General features: G+C 45.3%; 1 protein-coding gene across 7 annotated transcripts in view; it reads right to left on the bottom strand.

The window, feature by feature from the left end:
* ESYT2 (extended synaptotagmin 2) overlaps nucleotides 1-19,357 on the bottom strand; it is a 75,467-nt gene extending 56,110 nt beyond the window's left edge. For 6 of the 7 annotated variants that reach the window (XM_036864096.1, XM_036864094.1, XM_036864098.1 and 3 more), the window contains exon 1: nucleotides 19,004-19,357. In XM_036864096.1, coding sequence (XP_036719991.1) covers nucleotides 19,004-19,315 — 312 coding nt within the window. In that variant the 5' untranslated portion in view covers nucleotides 19,316-19,357. Of the gene's footprint in view, nucleotides 1-18,389; nucleotides 18,411-19,003 lie in introns of those variants that run through there. The other variant, XM_036864099.1, reaches the window with a different exon arrangement.
* Nucleotides 19,358-20,421: the final 1,064 nt, after the last annotated feature.

Raw genomic sequence — 20,421 nt, 5'->3', positions numbered from 1 at the left:
GGAGAGCCACAGCTCGTGGACCCGAGGCTCTTCCTGGCTCAAGGATGGCAGAGGTGGCAGAAGAGGGGAAATAATTATATACCACTGTTGACAAATACAAAGTATACAACTGTTGACAAATGCTTGTTTAGAGCATGTTTATCGCCCAATAATTCATTACTATTTCTTTGTTATATAAATGACCACTATTTTTGCAAATCGGTAAAGAGTAAAATAAAAATTAAAAAGCTAGCCTCGGGGGCTTCCCTGGTGGCGCAGTGGTTAAGAATCCGCCTGCCAATGCAAGGGACATGGGTTCGAGCCCTGGTCCGGGAAGATCCCACATGCTGCGGAGCAACTAAGCCCGTGCGCCACAGCTACTGAGCCTGTGCTCTAGAGCCCGCGAGCCACAACTACTGAAGCCCACGTGCCTAGAGCCCATGCTCTGCAAGAAGAGAAGCCAGCACAATGAGAAGCCCGCACACCACAATGAAGAGTAGCTCGCCGCAACTAGAGAAAGCCCGCGGGCAGCAACAAAGACCTAACACAGCCTAAAATAAATTTTTTTAAAAAAGCTAGCCTTGAGGAATCCCTGGCAGTCCAGTGGTTAGGATTCTGCACTTCCACTGCAGGGGGCACAGGTTCGATCCCTGGTCAAGGAACTAAGATCCTGAATGCCACGTGGAGCTAGGCTTATCCCAGCATACCTTCTATAACTAACAAAGCTGTCCAAATTATGTGAAAACCAATTCTTATTTCTAATTCGCTAAAAAGGAATGTTACTATGAGGCTTTCTATAATATATCTGTTATATTAGATATACTATTCATCCATCCATTTATTTTTGAAGGTGGACTTAAATTTCAGTGCATGCATAGAATGAAAAGAAAATTTAAGCCAGGACTGAGTCAGTGGCAGGGTCAAAAGAGGGATACATCTAACTTCTACCCAGGAGAACAATTAGACATCCCTTCATCAAATACTAATGCCAAGAGATTTATTTAATGCCTTACATATAGATGCACGTTTATGATAGTTTTCAAAGACCTGAAGTATATTTTAACAAAATTCTAAAGTCATTTAGACATTCTTTCTGTAACTGCTAAAAGAAAAAAAAAAATCACGCAAGGAAATTATTTGACAATCTTGATTTAAAGTCCAGGTTTTGGCATGAGATATATCAATCTCATAAATTAAAATGAGTCCAAGAATAGAAAACACGTCTCCTTCTCATCTCCTTCACTAAACACATAAGAAAATCTGGTTGTTTTTTATTTTAAATTCCAATCCAATGCTACTCTTCAAATTTACAAGCTTAGGTCTTGACTGGGATGGACAAGAAGATAGAGATGTAACTGTAGCACTGAATTAACTGCACACGTTCTGTGTACTATGTGGGATACACCCAGCTTTGTTCTATTATAAAAAAGGGGAGCAGAGGGAGGGGAGGGGAAAGTAGAAGGAAGGGAGGGAGGGAAGGAGGGAGGAAGTATGAGACTGTGAAGTTGGGATTAAATTTACAGATTACAGAACTGACAGGTTTACCAAACATCTACATGGAATCAGAAGTCACATCATGTTTGAAATTTTACTGTGAATTTTTCATTTTCAAGAAATAGGTTTAGTACCATGTAATATTTATTAAATTTTAAAATACTCTTCTAAGGAGAAAAAGCAACCCTATATATGAACTTTAACATAGGGTGACTTTCTGCAGTATTTCAAACCTACAGAATTATCCTGGGGAAAAACTACCATTGTAATGAGTGTGGCAAAATCGTAAGAGTTCTGAGAAATTATACTGGAGAGAATCTGTGTGGGAGTTTTTTTAGGGGGGGGATGTTTATTTTGGTTTTGTTTTTTTAAAGCAATTCAGAAAAGCTATGAATAAATCTTTTGATTTACAGTAAAGAAAAAAGAAATACGCTTATACGATATTTCTAAAAGCTTACTTTTATTCTCTCACACAGACAGTAAATATCTCAAAAGTTATGAGAACGAAGTCAGAGAAATTTACCAACCTAAAATCTTCTTGTTTTCTCCTTTTATTCCTTTATTTGTATGCAATGGAGAAACAATAGGTAATCAGGCACTTGAAAACATTAAGACATTTTTCCTGAATATAATCATTTATCTTTACTGGATGTTTGAGACCAAGGTTCCAGTACGTCCCCCATAGTGCTTGTTTGTCGTTAACTGTGATCATGCAATACAGAAATACCTAAAACAACAACAAAAATAAAAAAGAAACCCTTCAGTTTTGGTGTTACAGTGATGATCCAGGGAGAAACACTGGCTTACACTATCTTTCTTTTGTTTTCCACACAAGAGAGTAAATAATAACAAGATACCTCAGGAAAAAATTACAAAAATTTTTGTACATCTCCTGATCAAACCCCAAACTCTCTCCAATTCCTCCTAGAAAACCCACTAGTTTACTTACTATAAATGCATACCTCTATATAGAAACCAATAATTAGATCAGAAGATCACCCTCAAAATTTTTTTCTTTTGAAATAATTACAGATATTGCAAAAGTGCACAGAAAGCCCCTGTGTGCACTTCACCCAGATTCCACCCCCCAATGGTTACATCTTATACAGCTATAGTACAACATCACAGCAGGAGATGGATGGGGTGTCATCGATCTATCTATCAACCCATCACCATTGTACCTATCAATCATGTCACCTCTCTCATTTTCTATCACTTATCTACTAGTCTCTATCATCTATCACACAGGTAGTCAAAGCCACAAAGACCTCATTCTGTCTGATTCCATGTGCATGGGATGTCCAGAACAGGGAAGCCCTGAGACAGAAAGTGGACTCGTGGTTGCCCAGGGTTGGCATGAGGGATGTGGAGGGAATGGAGAGTGAGTGCTAGTGCATATGGACAAACACATTCTATTATAAAATTTGATTTTGGTGACGGTTACACAATCCTGTGAATATACCAAAAACACTGAATTGTATACAGTTGACCCTTGAACACCTCGGGGGTTAGGGGAGCTGACCCTCTGTGCAGCCAAAAATCTACATATAATTTACAGTCAGCCCTCCGTATCCTCGGTTCCAACCAACCGCGGATTGTGTAGTATCTGCACTCGTGTGGATCAGGTATTTCCCCAAATAATAACAGACCAAGTAAGTAACTCCAGTGGCCTCGAGGTAAACTAGTAGCTCGAGGTAAACTAGTGGCTCGATTCAGAGCTGTTAGTCAATTAGCCAACAAACAAGGACACGTTAGTGATGTATTTGGCCTTAAAGGGCCCCTGGGCCACTCACTGATGAAGGAAGAGCAGAGTCATGCCATTGTGGGCCCCAAATGATTTCTGAAATTAAAAACCTGTAAAAACATCGGAACCAAAATATTTGGTGAGGCCATAGAATTCCGTGACTAAACTGCCCTATCGTGTGATATACTGTGTATTTAACGACCAGGGCTTGTGTTTCCCTCCTACAACCTACTCCTTCCCACCCAATCTCTTGCTTCAGTCTCCTCTACCCTATTCAACATTCACCGCCCACTTCAGAGCAGTTTCTCACCTCATCTAAGCTACTCCGCCTGCCCCCACCCCTCACTTAAGGTCCAGCTCCTGGCTCACTCTTTGTTTTATTGTTAAGAGCTTGCAGGGACCCGACAGATCAATCACTGCACTTCCTCACCACTCTGCGGGTGAAGAGCCTGAGTCCCACGAGGTAGGCACTGGCCATGGAGCACGGGTGGCCACGCTGAGACTGGCCTCGGACTCCAGATCTAGCGCCTGCACCAGGCCAACTCCTGGGGTCCCTGAGGCAGTGCTGGGCCAAACTGTCCCGTGGGGCAGCCAGATTTCCTGCCCCTCCTTACACAGGAAGGGGGCTCTTGTGAAAAGTTTTAAAATCCATTTTTCAAAACCTTTTTTCTCCTCTATTTATAACACTCCCAGTGTTTTCAGGCTGAAGCTATAAAGTATGAAATGAATGAAACAAATAATACTCACCACTCATAAAAAGATAAGTTCACTACACGGTCATGTTGAACAGGTATTTCCAGAGTGTACCTGACTTGTCAGGTGACATTTCACAGATAAAATAAGTGAAGCCTTAACTGGAATTTTTCTATAGCTGTTTACTTCAAGCTCCACTGCTTAAAATTTACAAATCACCTCACACCTTGTGTTTAACAGTAATAGTATTTTCCTGAAAGCAACAATAATAGCAACAAACCCCCAAAACCATGAAACCCACCTAAACTTAAAATATTTACCCAGGGAAACATTTTGAAATAAATTATACAAGTAACACCCAACACCTGCCCTCTTTCTCCTAAACCTATCTCCCCATTCCCCGTCCAAAGTGTACACTCAACAACAGGAAGTATCTGTTCTCCTAACTTTCACAGGGAAATACACTAGGAGTTCAAATCTATTTTTCCCTAAAAATAACACTGGCTTCCAGCTATGATGATCAGAGCACCTTGCAGCAACCCATTCTGCTGAGAACACTGAGAAAAGCCAGATGAGACCCGCTCACCAGCCCACGAGAGGACGCTGGGCAGCTCAAGGCGTGAAAGATGAAAACGCAGGGCAGAAGCCCCCGCAGGGCGATGGTGTAACATTCTGTGGCTGTTTTTCCCCCATGGCTGTGGTACCAGAGGTTGAGAAATCCAGAGAAATGCGGCTAAGAAGCCAGCTGAGCTTACAGAAACCTCACCAGAGCAGGGAGACAGGAACTGGAGTTCGGGTCAGCTGCGTGACAGGACTTGAGAGCCCAGATCCTGGGAGGGGGAGGTGAAGCCGGCTGAGTTTCCCTTCAGGCATTTGCCAAATTCTTGAGCTATGAGGGCAAGAAGCTAGCCTATAAAAAGCAAAATAGAGCTTTTACTGCACTGAGAAAGCACGGTCTGGACTCTGAGGTGGACTGAGGGGGCACTCGGTCAACACGGCAGGTCTTCAGTTACAGCCTCTGTTGGATAGAACCCTAAGCATGGATGGGTCCAGAACAGAGAGAGCTTTTCCCTGAAATCCACCCTCAGGCCAACTCAAACCCTACTAGGTTAAGGTGATCTGTTCCCCTTCTGCCTTTAGAGACTGGGGTGCACCCTCTCTGGAGGAGGGGAACAAACATCGTTCAGAGCAGTGGTATAGCCAGCACGTGTTCACAACCAATTCTTTGAGACTGCCAACTTCCAGAGTGTAAATATTCCCGCCATGGCCAATTTCAAGCTACCAAAAGAATCTCACTAAATGTGGAGCTGAGAGGAAATGCACGTAAGTCATCAGGGAATGCAAGTCAAACCCACCATGAGACACCACTTCACACCCACTATGATGACTCAGAATCAAAAAACAGAAAATAACAAGTGTTGGCAAGCATCAGCAGGAACTGGAACCTTCTTACATCGCTGGTGAGAATATAAAATATTCCCACTATTATGGAAAACAGTTTGGCAGCTCTGCAAAGTTAAACCCATCAATTCCACTTCTAGGTATATACCCTACAAAACTAAACACAGGTATTCAAACAAAAATTTGTATATGAATGTTCACAACACTACTCATAATAGCACAGAAACAACTCATAAACACAGAAACAACCCAAAAGTTCTTCCAAGGATGAATGGATAAACAAATTGGGGTATATCTGAACAATGGAACATTATTCAGCCATAAAAAAGAAACAAAGCATACTACAGGGTAAAATCTTAAAAATGTTATGGTAAGTGAAATAAGCCAGACACAAAAGGTCACATATTGTAATGATTCCATTTATATGAAATATCCACAATACGTAAAATCATGGAGACAGAAAGCAAATTTGTGGTTGCATGTGGGTGCGGGTGAAGTGGGAGTGACTGCTCAAGGATACAGGGTTTCTTTTGGAGAGATGAAAATTTTGGGGACCAGACAGAGGTGATGGTTGCACAACACTGTGAAGGTACTAAATGACACTGAATAGTTAATTGTATGTTATTTGAATTTTATTGCAATAAAAATAAAAGAGGGGCTTCCCTGGTGGCGCAGTGGTTGAGAATCTGCCTGCTAATGCAGGGGGCACGGGTTCGAGCCCTGGTCTGGGAGGATCCCACGTGCCGCGGAGCGGCTAGGCCCGTGAGCCACGACTGCTGAGCCTGCGCGTCTGGAGCCTGTGCCCCGCGGCGGGAGGGGCCGCGATAGTGAAAGGCCCGCGCACCGCGATGAAGAGCGGTCCCCGCACCGCGATGAAGAGTGGCCCCCGCTTGCCGCAACTGGAGAAAGCCCTCACAAAAAAAAAAATAAAAATAAAAAAATAAAAGAAATGAACTATCAAGCCAGGAAAAAACAAGGAATCTTAAATGCATATTGCTAAGAGAAAGAAGCCAATGTGAAAATGCTACACAGTGTGTGATTCCAACTCTCTGACATTCTGAAAAAGGCAAAACTACAGACAGTAAAAAGATCAGTGGCCACCCAGAGGTGTGGGGATGGGGAGGAGGGAAGACTAGGGGGGTTGGGGGGGGGGCAGTGAAACTATTCTACAAACAAGGAGAGACTCCTAATGTAAACTGGGAACTTAATAATGTATCAACACTGGTTCAATAATTACAACAAATGTACCACACTAATGCAAGACACTAATACAAGAAATTAGATGCAGGTGGGATATGGGAACCCTATCTGCTTGATTTTTCTGTAAATGAACACAAATTGAGAAAAATTGTTACTGTCCAACTTGCATTAAAAGAAATATTAAAGTGAGTTTTTCAGGCAGGAGGAAAATGATCCCAGACAAAAACTTGGAAATGGAAAAAGGACTTGTCCCAATTATAGAGACCGAAAACATTGACAGCCTACCCCGCTGCCTAACACGATACTTGAGACGGCTAGGCTAACGCTGTATAACCAAGTGAGCTGGGCCGAGGGGCAGTGGAGAGGGCGTGGCCGGCAGGGACATGACCCCAGCCCGGCACTGCCTCCAGTTCTGTGTGACTGCAGTGACCGCTGAACCCCTGGGCCCTAGCCTCCTCCTCTGAAAAGTAGAAATTATCAAAATAACTAGATTAGATGATGTCTAATCCCCAGTTTCTTCCTCACCACCAAGAGACTTCCCAGTTCAAACTCTGCCCTGGGACCAAAGACAAGTGTTAGGGTGGTCTGTCCCCTCACCTGCAAAATGAGGGTAACAGGTGTCTACGCAGAGTGCTTGGAAGAGAACCTGCACACAGTGAGCACTGAATGAATGAACCATTTCCCTCATTTTCTTTCTTTCTTTTTCTTTTCTTTGGCCACACTGCAGCTTGCAGGATCTTAGTTCTCCAACCAGGGACTGAACCCAGGCCACAGCAATGAAAGCGCTGAGTCCTAACCACTGGACCACCAGGGAAGTCCCTCCCCTCATGTTCCATTCCCTGATTTCCTCCAGAGTGCAAAGGTCTGTCCTGGGCCCTCTGGTCTTGTTATGCTGTCTACACATGCTTTCTCCATTTCTCCACTTCAAGCGTGATCTCAGCCACCCGTCACCTAGGAACTGAAGGTGTCGGGTGTGTCCCCCAGATCTCACCTACCAGCCGCTGGCTGCTGTTTGGATAACTCCTCTTGGAACTCCCTTAGGGTTCTTAAACTCAACGTTTATAAAACAAAGTTAACAATTCCCCATCCTTATCCCTAGGCCTCCAAACTACTGTTCCTAGAGAATCATTCTTGGCAAAGATCATCATGTCCTCACCCAGGAGCCAAGCAAGTAACCTGGAGTCACCTTGCACTCTCGCATCCCGCCCCTCTCCTCCCTCCCTCCCAGTGTGACCCTCTGCGCTTGGATCTGGCCAACACCTGTCCCCTCGGTCCACCTGGACGTCACTGCCAGATTTATCTTGCTACACATGCCTTTTTAAAATCGGAACACACTACTCTTTTAAATGTTTTGGTGTTTTCTGGGCGTCATCCAGATCAAGCCCAAACTCCGGCACTCACAGAGCGTAAGGCCCCTCCCTGGGAGCCTCTCCTCATCTCCCAATACAAACACTTTGGCCCAAGTGGGCCGCCCTTCATCCACTAGCTCAGCTCCTCTCTCTCCCCCATTTGCCTCTCCAAGACCACACGTAACTCTCAGGCACCAGGGCTACGGCAGAAAAAGGGAACAGCCACAGTGTTGAATCCAAGAAATGACCAACTATAAGACACACCACCGCTTTTGTGCCACTAAGAAGGAAAGAGTACACTAACTGAATCACACGCAGTTGTGAGATGAATCTGAGACCAGAGATGTTAAGTGGAGGGAAAGTGCCTTTCAGAACTGATGAAACAAAGCTGAGCCGTCATCACTGTGTTCAGCCACCTTGGCTCCTGAGTATTCCAAGATGTAGGGCAGCACTGGTGGCCCTTCAAGAGATATCCACGTCCTACTCCCTACAACTTGTGAGTGTTGCCTTATGAGACAAAAAAAAAAGGACTTGGCAGATGTGATCAATTAAGGATCTTGGGAAATTATCCTGCATCACCTGGGTGGGCCCTAATGCAATCATACGTATCCTTTCAAGAGGGAACAGAGGCAGAATTGACACAGAAAGAAAACAGAAAGCGCCGTGATGATCAAAGCAGCTGCTGGCTTTCAAGGTACAGAAGGGCCATGAGCCCAGGAACGCAGCTCCAGAAGCTAGGAAAGGCCTCCAGAGGAGCACGGCCCTGCTGATCCCTTGGTTTCAGCCCAAAGGAACTGATTCCAGACTTTGGGCCTCCAGAACTTAAATGATAAATTTGTGTTTGTTAAGCCACCAAGTTTGCCGCGTTTTCTTACAGTGGCCCCAGTGCAGGCAGCAAGCAAAGCTGAGCTGTTACCTTTCCCCTCTTGCACCATCCACTACGAGATAACAATCTACAGATAATTCCTGTTAAAACCATCCTTCATACACACAGCAGTGCTCACTCCATTTCACCCAATATAAAACCACAATCTGATTCAAGCTATTAAGTAAAATCAACACTTTCTAATAGCTCTGGATAAATTTCAAGACCTTTATGTATGTGAAAAAATTGAGACTGTACTCTCATTTTTGTTTCAGATTATATTTGGGCTTTTGGTTTTAAAAACCCAGTACTCAGACATTAACTTAGTATTAACAGATCTTATGCATTTGCTTGCTAGGCATTTAAATGTTTATAGCACAAATGAAATAAATTAATGATCTCAGTAGGCAGCTCACCTCAAATATGTGTAATAATGGCAACACAGGCATTATACGACAATTTATAATTGGGTATAGACACTCCTAATAAAACAAGCAATTAGTAGCTCACTGTTCCAACAACTCACTAGGTTTACTGTGCAAACTCCATGCAAATACTGTTAGATGCTATGGCAGATATAAAGAGTCCCTGTCTTCAAACTCCTGATCCTACACACAATTACAGGACTAAACATACTTAACTAAATGATTTAACAAATACGTAGGGCTTCCCTGGTGGCGCAGTGGTTGAGAATCTGCCTGCCAACGCGGGGGACACGGGTTCGAGCCCTGGTCTGGGAGGATCCCACATGCCGCGGAGCGGCTGGGCCTGTGCGCCACAACTGCTGAGCCTGCGTGTCTGGAGCCTGTGCTCCACAACCAGAGAGGCCGCGATAGTGAGAGGCCCACGCGCCGCGATGAGGAGTGGCCCCTGCTTGCCGCAACTAGAGAAAGCCCTCGCATAGAAACGAAGACCCAACACAGCCACAGATAAATAAATAAATAAATAATTTTTTAAAAAAAATAGGGAAAGTAACACCTTAAAAAAAAAACAAAAAAAACAAATATGTAAGCAAAGTTTTGTAAGAAAACAGAAGGTACAAGTATCGCTCAGATGAACAATTTTAGCAATCCCATGCTGGTACCTCAGAATGAGTGGCAGACCCGAAAACCAGTATAGAATATGTACTCCAGTGTAATATTTATGGCATGAAGCAAGCTGGACGATGTTCTCTTCCCACATTACTGGATTTATCTTCTGCAGATCCACCGTCCTCTGGGAAACCTAAAACACATCTCAACCCCTTGGATGCAAACGGAAGGAAAACAACTCCACATCTAATATAGATTAAGTTAAACTACTACAAATGACCCAGAAATAGGATATACATTTTCAAATCCCCACTTTAGTCACTAACCAACACTTATTCACAAGAGGAAGGAAACGACTACAAGAATTTAAAAATTTTACATGATACTGTCATAATGGCACTAACTACGGTTATCTACTGCATCAGGGCAACTGCTGCAAGCAGAGCAAGGAGAGATTAACCACAGCCTCAGGACAGAATTTGTTTTAAGGAAGAAGCAGCAAGGATGAGGGGTAATTACTTTAGGGATATACAGAGAAAAAGAGAAAGAAATTACAAGGAATACTTCAGAGTGTGACTAATAACAAAGCATTACGGCAGATAAATTCTTAGCAACAACACCAGATAAACAAACCACAGTAAAGGAGAAGCTCCGATCTCATCTGCCCCCTCCAGCTGAAGTGGGGAGGAGGTGGCAAGGTGAGTTAGAGAAGCGCCACAGGCAGCAGGAAGCTGGCCGTTAACACCAGTGCAGCTGAAAGGAAGCATCAGTACTGGCATCACTAACCCCAGGGTACCACTAGCCACCTCTGCCACATCCCTGGGCCTTTCTTCATTCCAGCCTCACAACGACAACACAGGGTCGGGCTCATTTCAATGCTCACCTAATGATGAGGAAACTAAGGTTCTAAAAGGTGTGACCAACTTGCCCAAGGCACGGAGTTGGGAGTGGGTGGGTCTCAGACAGGAACCTACATCTATCAGATCCAGAGCCTGCTTCTTGAGTGTGTGCCCAAGCAGCCATGCCGTCACGCGTGACATGGGTACCCACGAGGGTGGCCCACACCACTCAGTGCCCAAGGGCTGCCAAGTGACACTGACGACACCAATCATGCGGCTGCTGTTTTCAGGCAAGATCAAGGACAATGCAGTGAGCCTTCTCAGCAATCTCCAGACAGCAATCCCAACACTGCTACACAAAGCCATGACTTCAACTTAACCAACTCTCACATCCCAACAGAGCAGAGAGGAAGAAAAGCCATTGGAAGAGCGACTCTGCGTGGGAGAACTCTCTTCTTCCAAAGGTTATTTACGTAAGAGGGGATCTGGATAAATCTACTGTGCTTATTTTAACATCATACCATTCAAAAACAAACACTGCCCCCTAAAGCTAGACTTCTGTTTATAAAATTATCATGCTACTCTTTTTTTTTTTTTAATTTTTTAATTTATTATTTATTTATTATGTTTGTATTTTTGGCCGTGTTGGGTCTTCGTTTCTGTGCGAGGGCTTCCTCTAGTTGCGGCGAGTGGGGGCCACTCTTCATCGCGGTGCGCGGGCCTCTCACTATTGCGGCCTCTCTTGTTGCGGAGCACAGGCTCCAGACGCGCAGGCTCAGTAATTGTGGCTCACGGGCCCAGTAGCTCCGTGGCATGTGGGATCTTCCCAGACCAGGGCTCGAACCCATGTCCCCCGCATCGGCAGGCAGATTCTCAACCACTGCGCCACCAGGGAAGCCCCTCATGTTACTCTTATGAGTTCAAAAATAGTTCATATATCCTGGACAATCCGACAAATAGTTCAAGCAAATAATCTTTTATAACTTGAAAAGAGTAGAAAATTAAATATCTCAAACTCTAGTTTTACCTTTTCTCAACGTATAGTAACTATAACAATCTGATTTTTAGAATCTGTCCACCAGACATAATTTAAATAAAATAGATACTACTGCAAAAAACGAGTCATATTTCTGAAGAATAATGATATAACGTCCACAACATAATCCTTAGTGTAGGCAAATACAACATCCACGTCCCTCCAGACATACTAAAGATTCAGAAAATCACCGAAACGTTAATAACAGCTATCACTGGTTAGCAGGATTGCAGGTAGCTTTTTTCCTTTTTATTCTCCAAAGCTTAAAATGTTCTACAATGAGCATGTGTTCCTTTCATACCAGAAAAGTCATGTTTTTAAAACCTGTCTAGCCATAACATAAGAAATAAAGGCAAACACGTCTGCATGTTCATTAAAGCAGAAAGATAAGTTCACTAAGTGATTGAACAAACAAAAGAACTTCAAGCTCAACTTCAATGACATTTTTACAAATAATAAAAAAGAAAGCATAATAAAAACTTCCATACTAGTATTTCCACATCTGCCATTTGTGTAGTTACCACCCATTCTCAAGTGTAGTCACCAGGTACAACAATGGCATTTTTTTAAAAAGGGAATCACTGCTGCTGACACACGGGGTGCACTTAAGATGTGCTGTTACTCTGCATTGATACTTTCCTCTGGACATCTTGCTGTAGTCCATTAAAAAGACACCAGATAGGGCTTCCCTGGTGGCGCAGTGGTTAAGAATCTGCCTGCTAATGCAAGGGACACGGGTGCGAGCCCTGGCCTGGGAAGATCCCACATGCCGCGGAGCAACTAAGCCCGTGCGCCACAACTACTGAGCCTGAGCTCTAGAGCCCGCAAGCCACAACTACTGAGCCCACGTGCCACAACTACTGAAGCCCGGGCACCTAGAGCCCGTGCTCTGCAACGAGAGAAACCACCGCAATGAGAAGCCCGCACACAGCAATGAAGACCCAACGCAGCAATCAATCAATCAATCAATTTATTTAAAAAAAAAAAAGACACCAGATATTGAACTACAGGTCTCAGAGGCGTCCACTATGAGTAATCATAAGACTGCCTTTCACAAAATAGGAAAGACAGGATAGCATAAAACTGAACTTATATGCACAGCTAGATCTACAAACCCTAGAAAACAGTTTTAATCCTCACCAATAAAATCTTTTACAATACACTGATTTAAAGAGTTGAGCTATTACTTCAATAAATGTACAAAATGCTCTAAAAGGCATAGTCTTTTAAAAAAATGAACATACCATTTCACCAAGTGAAAGACCTAATAAAGGTCTGCCTTTCTTTTTCCACATGTAGTTAAGAGTCTAGAAAACTTTTAAACGCTAAACCATATTTTTCTGAACAAATGATTTTTAGTACGGTTTATCAGTACAAATAGATGAATACACAGTAACAATTCCATTCAAAGTTGCTATAGTTTTTACCAACTACTATGCTGGGTGGTTTGGAATTATGAATAATGTTTTTATATACTTTTTCTGGATTTAACAAAAATGAATGTGTATTATTTTTACTAAAAAAGAAAAAAACTACCAGTGCATACTATGACTAAAACTAGGATTATCCCTAGATTTGTGTTATCACCACCTAGTAAATTTTTGAGTTTGAGGCCTTGTCTAACTCATCACCTAGCACAGTACCTGGAACACAGGAAAGGTCCAATAAATACTGGCTGAGTGAATAGATGAATCAATGAAAGCTCATTTTTGATCTCTGCACTTAAGCTGGGCTTGTTCCTTAAAATGTGATCTACTCTAGGAAAAATTCACCAAAATAGATGGTTTTCTTTAAAAAATTTACAGGACCTTTTTTTTTAACAGTTAAGGAACAAAAAAAAATTAAGAAAGAAAAACCACTGAGAGGGCAAAAGACCATGAGAAAACTTGTGAATAAAACATGTTAAATGGAAAAATGGTTCCATGCAAGACAACTACTGACACTGTTTATGTAAGAACTATGCCCACCCAGTTCCAAAAGAGCAGGGGATAACGCAGTGTTTATGGCACAGTAAGACCCTTCAGAGTAAAATAAAACAGGCTACTTGGGGTAGGTGGACAGGCGTCTCCAGCGACCTCAAGGGTGCAGAGCAGGGCAATCCAGCAGTAATCGGCACTGCACGGGAGCTTCCACTTTCTGACTTCACAAACTGGTTCTGAGTACATCACGGTGTCCCCCTCCTCCCATGTATAAACACGCCATGCCTCCCTGAGAACTGCGAGTGCTGCCCTGAGAGGCGGCCCGGCCCCAGTCTGAGCAGCTCTACTCCTCACCCCTGGGCCCAGCTGACAGTTCCTCACCTTCCTTACAGCTCCCTCCTGACAGCAGGGCCCGGGTACTCAGGCTGCTGTCCTACTGGGCTCTGATGCTTTCACCCCCTGAGATGCCTGATTTCCCAATCCTGCACTTTTATCTTGCTGTTCCCACTTATTCTTCAATGTCCTTTAGTGTGTCTATATGCACGCCCCCACCACTGACCACCTTCTGACCCACCAGGGCACTCTTCGGCCATCACACCCCACCTCGTATCTACCGGGAAGTAAGTACACACATGAGGGCAAGGTGACCTCTAACACTTCTGTAGGTAGTGGGTCCTCAGATCTTTAAATGGGGAAGGAAAATTCATCTGAGGCAGCATTGTCATGGAAACCAAAAAAGGTAATGATTTAACAAAACATAACAAAACGCAAGAGACTACAAATAGTACATTCTAAAATCATGCTATGGGGAATTCCCTGGCGGTCCAGTGGTTAGGACTCCAAGCTTCCACTGCAAGGAGCATAGGTTCGATCCCTGGTCAGGGAACTAAGATCCTGCATGCCGAGCGGTGCAGCCAAATAAATAAATAAGTAAATAAAAATTTAAATTAAAAATTTTTTTTAAAGTGGGCCTTTAAAAAAATAAATAAAATAATGCTATGATAGGATACATTTATAGAAAACAAACCAATTTATAGGTTAAATTTCCCAAACACACATTGTAATTACTTATCAGTACTTGAATTAAAGTAAGAGTTCAGAATAACTCACACAAAAAACACACATTTAGGCTATGTATATCTTTGAAGCACAATTTGTTTGTTTAGCCAATGTAGTATCAATGCTTAAAGTAACATTAGGTTTAAGATAAAAACATTTACTTAGTTACTTTTTTCATTCATAAGCCCTCCACTTTCATTAAATATTCTTTAAAATGTAAATGTTTCCAAATTTATATTGGAACAATAATTTTTTTAAATTATATCAGTTTTAGCTGGAATTCCATAAGCAAGGAGGTTTGTATGGCTTACTTTGTACTATAACTGTTCACCTGTTTCACTTCTTTATTTTTAAAAGAAATTCAATGTCTATAATATTTTTCAACAGCACTGAGATATAATTCAGATACCATACAATTCACTCATTTAAAGTGTACAATTCAATGGTTTTTAATCTATTCACAATGTCTGTGATATCATTCAAGGTTAAATGTTGCAACCAATGTAGAAATCATGAAAACCCACAGAGAAAATAGGTAAGAGGTTCACCAGGCCTAAGGAGAACACTAACTCACTAGTCAGTTGTTCATAATCGGTTCTTCACAGGATCAAGGTCTATATTTTATAAACATATTTAATATAATTTAACACAACATGTATTAACTTAATATAATTCAACATAAATATACTACATTTTCAATTCCTGTATCTACTTAAATTATATATAGTTCAGTCCTAGCTCCCATCCTGAATATAAAGTGAGGCTAATATTCACCTGATGCAGAAAAACCAGAGCACACAACCTGATGGGTGCATATATCCTAAATTTAAATCCAGTTTTTAGCTTAAACTAAAAAACAAATAGTTACTGCTTTATGTCCAGCAACGATGGGGCCTCCTGCTCTAACTTCATGAAGCACTTAGCATAACAGCAATGTTGAGGGTGACTGTCCTTTTCCTCTTTGATAGACAGCAGTAGTGTGCACATAAACAAGAAACCCAAAGATTATCCACATCCCCTTCACAGCTTTGAGGAGGTTCTAACATCTTCTCAAAGCACATAACTGCTCTAGGATCTAGATGCTAAAGTTGCAACCACAGTTTAAAATAGCTAAACTGTGGATCCTGATTTAGCTACAAGTCTGTTACAAGTGTTCACAAAAATTTTTTAAACTATAAGTCAATGATTAACACTGAGAATAAAAGTACTTGCCCTTCCTTCACATGAGACCAAACTGTATTCTTTTCTTTTGTCCATTTGGTTCTTAGCCTACACATATTAAATTTTGGCGAGAGTTAAATTCTCCTGAACTTACCAGAAGAACCATGGGAAGAAAGCTCTCCCTAAAGAAAAGCTGGTGCATAATAGTAAAAACAGCAGAACACAGAAGTTCACTATGCTTTAAATCTCAATCATCAAAGTATTCGAGGAATAAAAGACCAGTTGTCATTTATGACAGGTTTGGGTCTCTACTTATTTGCAGCCATGGAATCAGCATTTATTGGCAGTAGTGAAAGCAGGAAAAGGACAGACTTCACACCAAGTTCTAATTTTTCAAATAAACAAAAACAGCAGTGGACAATCACCCCTACTCGTGTCTATAAAAACTCTTCAACAATATTCTTCAACCATACTCTAATTTTACAGGGCCCAATTAACAAGGGGAGACCACTGGTACAACAAAAAGGCCAGTCCTCAATCTGTCATCTCAAACCTGGGTTCGAGCCCTGGTCTGGGAAGATCCCACATGCCGCGGAGCGACTAGGCCCGTGAGCCACAATTACTGAGCCTGCGCGTCTGGAGCCTGTGCTCCGCAACAAGAGAGGCCGCGACAGTGAGAGGCCCGCGCACCGCGATGAAGAGTGGCCCCCGCTCGCCGCAACTGGAGAAAGCCCTCGCACAGAAATGAAGACCCAACACAGCAAAAATAAATAAATAAATAGCAAACATTTATTTCTCAAAAAAAAAAAAAAAAAAGAATGAATAGTAATGTGGTTTACATTAAAGCTGTAGGATCAAGGTCTTACAGAATTATCACGTTGAGAGCCATTTTTCATATCCTAATAGCCTTAATTTGAAACAGTATATTTTTTCTCCAAGTATTCACATTTGTTAATCATCTCATTTTACATCCAATATAAATTTTTACTTTACTAAATAAACAGAAGAAAAATTGTCAGTGAACACATTCAAAAGTGAGGTTAGGAAGTCAGCACGTTAGTTTTGCTCTGCTTCTACCCTGCTGTCAATCACAGCTGTCAATGACACACTATGAAATCCGTACAAACATATGTTGTTCAAAGCAAAATATCAGCCCAAAGTTCTGAACCCCAAGAACCTAAGTATGTACAGTAAAAATCAAAGAACTACTAATACAGAAAACTTAACTCTTCTTATGCACGGACTCCCTGGCTACAGCACAACAGCAGGTCCACTTCTAGACAGTGTAATTCACTGGTTTTGTCGTGAAAACAACACATGGGTATTACAATAAGAAAAAGTATTAAAAAATCTGCCTCAAACCCCAGATTCCTAGTGCTTTTCTTGGGTATGATCACCGTCAAGTTCCGTGTGAATCCTCACAGTAGTTTTCTAAGCCATACAGGCATGTTTAAGTATGTATCTGTGTGTGACATGAGCACAAACACAAATTTGGAATGAACAAGTGAAAAATTTTGGAAAAAATATAAATGCCTTACTGTACGAGATGAACACCACGGTTCATGAGTTTAAGTCACACCGAAGAGAAACCCAAGGAAGGAAGCTCTGGCTAATCACCCTTTTCTTCTGCTAAAAATAATCACAATAATTTGCCCTGTCCTTCAATATGGTAACAACCATACTCGTTAATTCATTATGTGGAAACAGTGTGCATTTCACCGCTTTTACAAGCAAATCTGATGTTAGCGGACTGCTCCATAACCAAGTATCTATGAACGTCAGCACCCCCACTTTCTGTGAATCTCTGCCCTGATTATGTCTGCTGTTTTGGTAATGCCCCTACTCTCTGTTTTTAGCTACTTTCTGGAATCAATTAATTCGGTGTGACACAAGATACCAGACACCACTTTAAAGTCCTTCTGCGTTTCCAAAGTGCACCTCTGTGTTCTTGGCTTTTCACACCTCCGTTACTGAGTTCCCGTTTTCTACACCACCCTCCTCTTTCCTGCTTCTGGCAAAAAGCTACACCACGCTGGTTACTGTGATTGTTCCAAGTAGTCCTGTGCCACACGTCCACCACGTATTGACGGAATTTTAAATTTACCAGGTCCCTGACTGTGAGGTTCTTACTGCAATTGCAACTTGTCACCACAAGGCAGTAGCCACTGAGCTCCTCCTGGCCGTGGGCACTCCTGCTTTGCAACCTGTTTGCCTTGTGTCATACACTCCATGCCTTGCTTCCCAAGTGTCTCCTGACTGGAAACAGGGATCGCACTCCAAGCCCTTTTCTCCTCTAAGAGAAAACGACCCTTTTGAAACTCACTGGCTGGCCATCTTCCCGAGTTTACATTAAGCCTAACAGGAGCATCATTTATCTTAAAGCAAGCACTGTTTCCTGCCGTCTGAAACTCTGGCACCAACTCACGGTTAAGGAAGAACGAGGGAGCCAACTCCGTTAGTTTCCACGCTGCCTAAATAAAACATGCAGAGAACCGCTTGGGGCACAAACGATCAATACCACGCCTGCCCCACCCACCCCCAAATTCACCTGGGATTCAAGTTCACCCTACATGAAAGTTACTCAGCTTATAACGTTACTTCCAAAGAACTGGAACACACCTCCAATCATCGTACCAGCAAATCTTCCAAGGGACCCCCACTGCTCCTCAACTGTGCCAGAAACCACCAAGAACGGCCGAGACTTCGCAGGCAAGGAGGAAACCGCCCTTCTCCCCACACCGCTGGCCGCCGTTTCCGCAGGGGGCAGGGAGTGGCGTCCAGGCCCGCGCAGGGAACCCGGCGGCAGCGAGCTCACATTCCGCAGGCGGGAGTCACGGCACCGCACAGCGAGGCGTGGCGACGTGGCCAAGGCAGGACAGCGCAGACAGCGCCTCACCTGTGCGGCCCTGCTCGGGACCCGCGCGGCGGAGGGAAGGCACCAACCCAAAGGAGTTCGCGGGCCGAGAGCGGTCGGGCGGCTGGGCCCGGCGACAGCGGCGAGACCCCGCAAGGTACACAGACCCAGGCCCGACGCCGGTGCCCACCCAGGCGGACGTGCCGCCCCTGATCAGGACGCCCCAACGTGGGCGGGTAGGCTGGGGCGTGAGCGGACCCCAGACCCGGGAGGACTTGGAAGGGGGGCCGGGACTCCCGACCGGCGGGGCGGGCGGGGACGCCTGACCCTGCGGGGTCGTGGCGGACAGGAAGGTCAGGGGTCCGCTGCGCCCACTCACCCAGGCCGGCAGGTCGCAGGCGCGCACCCCCAGGCGCACGGCGCGCTCCTCGTCCTCCAGCAGCGCCAGCGCGCGGCACAGACGGGTGGCCTTGAGGCCGCGGCTCCTGCGGCACCACACGAGCAGCCCGAGGGCCAGCAGCACCCAGGTGAAGCTCAGGCCCAGGTAGCCCAGCGCGTACACCGGCAGCAGCAGCGCGAAGCTGCGCGCCAGCTGCGCCAGCAGCCCCGCCACGTCCACGCTCAGCGCCGCGCCAGGGGGCTCGGCCCCGGCGGCGCCGGCCTCGGGGCCCGGGGCCCGGGCGCCGCTCATCGCCCCGCCGCGCAACGCTCCGGTCCACTCCCGGACGACGAGCCTCAGCCCGCGCGCCAGCGCCCCTCTGAGGGGACTGCGCAGCCGCCCTGCCCGCCCGCGCTTCCGCCCGCGGCGCCGTGCGACGTCAGCACGCCGGGCGGGGCGGCGGCGGCGAGGGGTCGGACGCTTCTACTGCGGCGGTCGGGCGTGGCCCCGGGCCTGGGCGCGGCCTAATGTTGGGTGGACAGGGCCAGCGTGGGACATCATCCCACAGGACCCGGGAGCGCCGGGAAGGCGGGTGCGCGGGGCTGGTGTGTGGCGTCATCGCGCGGGCGGGCGGGGCGCCACTGCCACAGGGTGGGCGAGGCCGGCGTGGGTGTCACCCCACAGGCCTGGCGGAGCGCCCCTGAGGCGGGTGGGGCGGGGCCTTGTGACGTCATCGCGCGGGCGGGCGGAGCGCCGATGAGGCGAGGGGGGCGGGTCCTGCGTGGCCGTCCACACGCGGGGCTGGGCGCCCATAAGGCGAATGTGGGCGGGGCGTGCGTGGACGTCACGGCGTGGAACTCACTGGCTGCAGGGTGTGAGGCTGGAAGGGATGGGTTCCGTGGCTGGCGAGGGTCGGCTCCTGGGACGGGACCCCCGGGCGGTGAGGGCTCAGCTCGCCCCGTCACCTGGGTCGCGGTTCGTACAGGGCTGCTGTGGAAGAAGTACACGCTCCTGAGTTTGCGCTACACTTGCCAAGTTTTAGGAAGTCACTGTTAAAGGCACTTCCAAGCTGTTAGAAAATCCGAGTGGTTCTGTGGGGCCCCGGCTGTGCTGAGAGCCCACAGCGTGCAGACGTTTTCCTGATGGAACTCTCTCAGCGGTCCTGGAGGCGTGAGGAGCGCGCGGGATAGGCCCCTGTGTGTGCGTGGGACAGAAACTGTCCTCGCCCGGCGGGACAGCGGGGACACAGCGCCCGCTCACTAAGCAGGATGCTGTCCGTGCCCGAGAGCTTCTGCTGCGGGCGCTGACATCCTGCCCGTGATTTCTGAATCGCTTCTAGAAGCACAGACAGCTCTTGATCGCTTTGCTTTCCACTAAACTCAATCAGGGTAATTATATTTATTTTGTAGTCTCCTTAA

The sequence above is a fragment of the Balaenoptera musculus genome, chromosome 9 (genome assembly GCF_009873245.2).
Source record: "Balaenoptera musculus isolate JJ_BM4_2016_0621 chromosome 9, mBalMus1.pri.v3, whole genome shotgun sequence".
In the NCBI taxonomy this organism is placed as follows: domain Eukaryota; kingdom Metazoa; phylum Chordata; class Mammalia; order Artiodactyla; family Balaenopteridae; genus Balaenoptera; species Balaenoptera musculus.
This window is presented reverse-complemented; position numbering and strand designations above follow the sequence as displayed.